Source organism: Hordeum vulgare, chromosome 2H (assembly GCF_904849725.1).
Source record: "Hordeum vulgare subsp. vulgare chromosome 2H, MorexV3_pseudomolecules_assembly, whole genome shotgun sequence".
Classification (NCBI taxonomy): Eukaryota; Viridiplantae; Streptophyta; class Magnoliopsida; order Poales; family Poaceae; genus Hordeum; species Hordeum vulgare.
Window position 1 is genome coordinate 607959805 of NC_058519.1, and position 5382 is coordinate 607965186.

The 5382-nt window shown below is 43.9% G+C and overlaps 1 protein-coding gene across 1 annotated transcript; it reads right to left on the reverse strand.

Moving 5' to 3' along the window:
• Window positions 1-2075: 2075 nt before the first annotated feature.
• On the reverse strand, window positions 2076-4823 carry LOC123427739. The gene is made up of 3 exons (XM_045111857.1): window positions 4655-4823; window positions 4288-4378; window positions 2076-2518 (listed from the first exon to the last, which is right to left on the reverse strand). The coding sequence occupies exons 1-3, from the start codon at window positions 4722-4724 to the stop codon at window positions 2380-2382; spliced, it is 300 nt and encodes a 99-aa protein (XP_044967792.1). The 5' UTR covers window positions 4725-4823; the 3' UTR covers window positions 2076-2379.
• Window positions 4824-5382: the final 559 nt, after the last annotated feature.

Genomic DNA, 5382 nt, shown 5'->3' on the forward strand with positions numbered 1-5382 from the left:
GCCATAAGGTGGTTCTCGTTTGCCAACGCTTGAAAAAGGTACCGGTAAACTTATCCGGTTTCAGTGCAGCAGCAAAACCATTACTCGAAAAATTCCTACAGACATTAGGTTTTTGGATTGTTGAGTAAATAGGCAATTTTCCAAGTACATTAATCCACAAAATAATAACTAGCATGGCATTGACTAGACTAATGACATACTGATCTTGAGCTAACCTAGCACATACTACGCATATAGTGGATACATCTATGCAAACAAGTAGTACTGCTAGGATAAATACGAACATGAGGATAAACGAGTCATACCCTCCAATCGGCCAGTTGGCTGTAGCAGCAGCAGCGGCGGCGGCGACAGTATCCTCTGCCGTCTTCTTCTCGGCTTCCTCGCGGAGACGATCAGCTTCGCTTGGTGAAGACATGGCGATGACGAGGGCGACGCGGACGTAGACGAAGCAGACGGACGGAGGCGAGCAGTCGCGTGATCGCTCCCCAAAAACCTAATCGCCCCTCTCCCGTACAAGAACCGGAGAGGCGAGGTTTCGGAGGCCTGCTCTCCCGTCGACCGTGTACGCGGTAAACGGGACAGAGTCGCCGGCGGCAGCAGCAGTCAAGGAACGAAGGCGTGAGGCAGATGTGATCTGGTTCTCGTGACGGCTAGGGTAGGCGATCGCGTGCTTATAAAGGCGGCTGGGTGGAGAGACGTGGGCCAAGCCCACGTCCGAGTCGGTAACAGCCACGATCCGACGTCTCGGATCGTTCCTTGTCCGTTACGTATTCTCCGTTCCTGACCGGCAAAAATAAGCGCGTAGGTATGAGCTCGGCTCATTCCCGCGGCGCGGCGCGTCGTGACGAGGCGTGGCGAGGCGGACGGCGGAGGAGGAGTGCGCGAGGGCACCTTCTCTTCTCACTCTACAATAGCATGTGGAAGAGAGACCCTTATAAAGGGGTCCAAACTCTCCTCCACTAGCGGGGTGGGACTAAACTCCCACCACCTTGTCATGCCACCACCTACATGGGCCCTTGGAGATTTTTCTGAAATTCTCTAATGGGCCTAAATCCCACCTCCAAATTTCAACACAAAGTTCAGGTCCTAATTCCAAATACACATTGAGAAACAAAAAAGACAAATCCAACATAAATAGTATTCCCTTCGTCTTAAAATAAATGTTTCGAACTTGGTGTAACTACGTACTAGAGCTAATACAAGGTTGAGACATTTATTGTCGAACAAAGGGAGTATAAAAAAGATAAGTCAAAACACCACTATTCACATCCGTATTTGTTCTTTTTGTTCTTCAATGTGTATTTAGAATGTGTACCACTATTCATAATCATGTTTTATGAACATCGACAAATTTTTCCAGATTTTTTAAAAATGGTATCATGGGAGCATTTGGAATATGGTATCACCTAATACCCTCCCCTCCATTCTGGTTGAACCTCGGTGTTTGCTGGGGCCGCACCAACCAATTGGGACGATGAAATCGCCATAGCTGCAGCTTCTACACACATGGCCTTTAAGCCGAGAGTCCTCCCTTTTGGAACGCATGCCAGGAGGAATTTGGTTAACCGCCATTCGACTAGAAGAAACATAGAAAGGTCGATGAAGACCGGCTAACACTTGTAGGCGTTATCGCTCCTCCGTGAACTCCTTTGTTGACAAGCTACTTCGGTTGTGCTCACATTTAAAATGAACAGTGCATTTGCCAGTTTCAAATATTTCAAAATAAGTTCCTAAATGTAAATTTGGAGGCATATTACTCTCCAAATAGAACTTTCTACACATAATAGGAGTTATCATATAGAGTAGAAAAATAAAGTAAAATTTCTTTTCTTCTCACATCTCACAGTAAATTACAATTTCTTCATTAATATTTGTCGGTTTATAAGGCATTATAGATCCTACTCCCTCTAATATATCCATTTCTAGGTTTGTCCTAGACTTTATAGGAAGGAGTGCCAACATTTGGGACGGTGCGTACTTATTTGGTATTGGTACTGAAATGAATTTGGTCACATCATTAGACACAGAACTGCCTCTCATTGCTCATTAGCAATTTCACAGAGAAAGAAATAGACGCATACAACACCACATGACAGTATTAATAACCCAGTGCAACATCAGAACACTGTTGTTATATCAAGAATACACAAGTACCTACAAAATAATGTTACAGAATGAATCTTGCATTCAAGTTATGCAGATCATATATGCAAATGCAATTGTGTATATCACCCTCACTGCTCAGGAAGGGACCTGGCAAGTATAATTTGGTTTCGCAATAAAGAAGACAGAAAGGAACAATCCCGGGAGCCCGTTCAGGGAGCTCAGGAAAGAACCTAAAACTAATCCAGGATCCAGCACCGACCATGCAGATAATTAATCTTTATGCGAGTGTGCCATGTAATGCCTTGTATATTTGTCCACCTTTGGTCCTGAAGAGCCGTAGTTCTGGTCATAGTACTCTACTAAAGCACAGCCACCTAAGGCAGCGATCGTTAGAGCTTGCGCGTGCAACCTGCAAGGTCAAACATGTTTTTAGATGATATGATTGCAACTTCTTGAATTATGGCATTGAGCAAATCAGATTCATATATACAGCCCTCTGGAATCTAGCCAAACCCATGTGGAGTTTTAAACACAACCAGTGTCTATATAGTTGCAAGGGAAACAATACTGTGTAGGGTTTCAAACTCTACTCAAACCTAATTACAACCGGCAGACAAACATCATCGACTAAGGATGGGTCCTAGCGAAAGTCACTGCAATACTGAAGATGTGAGGCTGATTCAGAAGCAAAGGTCAGTTGGTGGCTGACAACGTCCTTTATTTCGATATGTTCTATAATGTTGCCTACTCTGCAGTGGTGACAGTATAGGACATACTGAAACAGAGCTCGCTCTCAACCACCAATTGAGTCTTTGCTTATGGTCATCCAACATGAGGGATTTACGAAAAAACATGTTTACAATGTTAGGCTGATACAGAAGCAAATGCTCAACTGGTGACTGAAAGCGACCTGTATTTCAATATGTTCTATAATCTTGCCTACTCTGCGGTAGTGACAGCATAGGACATGTCGAAATAGAGCTCGCTGTCAGCCACCAATTGAGTCTTTGCTTATGGTCATCCTAACATGAGGGATTTACAAAAAATCTTATAATGTTAGGCTGATCAGAAGCTCAATTGGTCGCTGAGCTACCAATTGTGTCCTTGCTTCTGATCAGCCTGACACGAGGATGGCCTGCTTGTTGAAGCGTGGAATGATGCCATGTGGGCTGGATGTACACATGTCGTATTAATGATAAGGGGAAGCAATGTCTTGATCCTCGAGTCTATCTAATACTCTACTCAATAGTGCATACATATATTTGAGCGACAATAACTCCAGACAGAGGGAGTAGTATATTTCCAAGTTCGTTAGTACTTCCCAAATCCCTGAGACTGGTTTAAGAAAAAAAAATTCCGCCAAAAAAACTCTTATATAATGCGAAGCCCATACATACGTAATCACATATCAACTACCAATATACTACCAAGGGAGATTAGGCTGTAACCAAAGGCATGGCACAAGATGGGGCTACAAATAAAACACAAAATACTTGGCAGAACCGGGTCAATTGAGTGGGAATTCAGTAAATTGGCTTGGAATTACATGTGGAAAGAATGATTATAAACACCATTTCTTCACATGAAATTGGTTGTGACACTACCATCCACATATTCATGCACAAATGACAGAGATATATTTGCAAACCTTAAAACTTGTAAAACAAGCAACAGCATGTTCCTCTTTTAGCCTTAGCAAAACTAGAAATAAGAGGCCACCTACCTTAGTGCTCATAATGAAATTCAAGCGAAGCAGTAATTCTGACAGAAAAAAAGAGACTGAAACTACCAATCTACATGAAAGTTGTACACAAAACATAAATGAACGACAGAGAATGTAAACGGCAAACACAAATTGCTCGAGTCTGTTAAGCATGTAGATTCACTTCTAAACGGCAAACATAAATTGCTCGAGTCTGTTAAGCATGTAGACTCAATTCTAAACGGTAGGAAGTCTTTTATATTTTTATTTGTGAATGATTTTCAGAATTTTATCAGCGCTGCCCCGTTAAAGCGGCGGGAATCAATACTTCATTTCAGCAATCAGCTGAAAATTGACCTTCCATTGTAATAACCTTGTGATATGACAGCAGTACAGGCCGATCTCCAACGAAAAGAAGCATATATATAAACCGAAAGGGGGCGAAAACGTAATTAACAAATGACAAATGCGCAAACCTTGCGTGGATGAGCTTGACGCTGGTCTTCATGTTGGGCCGCGACCAGTTGTACGCGATCGAGCTGGAGATCCCGGTAAGCCACAGGCAACCTGCCCCCCCGCCGGAAAACAAGGACGCCGCAGATTAGAACACACACATACGCCTGATGAATCGGGGGGAAATCGAGGAGGCACCCCGGTAGCGCCAGCGAACGGATATACCGAGGCGTAACCGCGAGATCGAATCAGACGCGGTGAAACTTCAAACTTGGAACATAGAATCGCCGCCGGGGCTTGGCCGAGGCCGACGATCGGAACGTGTATCTGGATCCGGCCATGGAGGAAACAAAACCAAACCAGGGGAGAAACCTCGAGGGGGGGGATTACCTACGGCTCGGAGCTTGTGGTCGACCACCCACTTCCGCATGGATTCCATCTTGCTCGGGGCCTCCGCCATTTGCTCCGCCCGCCGCCTCCTCTGTTCCCGCTGCTGGCGTTCGACGACGGTGGGCGCTCGCTGTTTCTAATTCTGCCTCTCTGTTTTGTCGATTTTATAGTTAGGGGATTCGTCGGCCTCTGCTTTATATGGGATAGGATGGCGTGTTTGCCGGTTGGGCCCCTGGCGAAGTCCGTAATTCGTTTAGTATCCGCACACGGTTTGGATCCGTTTCACGTGTGGCGTGTCGGGCCCGTTTTCTTGCGACGGAAGAAAGGGTGGGCACATGGAGTCTCTACACCTCAGCTTTATATATGCTCCTGGTGTGAAAGGTAAAATAATTAAAACGAATAACGCATTAAAAAGTTCTGGATTTTTGTATGATATATTCTGTGACATGTTTGTTGTGCATGTAGAATTTCATCACGAAATGATACTGGAAGGCGTGGTAAGGAAACAAAATCGATGCTCTGTAAATGTTACTTTTGAACGCATTTTAGAGTTTTTTTTTTGCCATGACTTTCAAGAATGTGATTTTTTGCCATCACTTTCAAGAATGTGATTCCATGATGAGATTTTACATGTACAACAAACATTTCTTAAAGAATGCCACAAAGAAATTTAGAATTTTTTAAAATATTTTCTGTTTTATTCATTTTAGTGTTCACACAAGGAGCAC

Coding starts and splice junctions, on each gene's coding strand:
- LOC123427739 (XM_045111857.1), bottom strand. CDS start 4,724: ATGGCGGAGGCCCCGAGCAAGATGGAATCCATGCGGAAGTGGGTGGTC. Junction 4,379..4,654: donor CCACAAGCTCCGAGCCGTAG/GTAATCCCCCCC, acceptor GCGGGGGGGCAG/GTTGCCTGTGGCTTACCGGG. Junction 2,519..4,287: donor GTCAAGCTCATCCACGCAAG/GTTTGCGCATTT, acceptor TTGACCTTGCAG/GTTGCACGCGCAAGCTCTAA.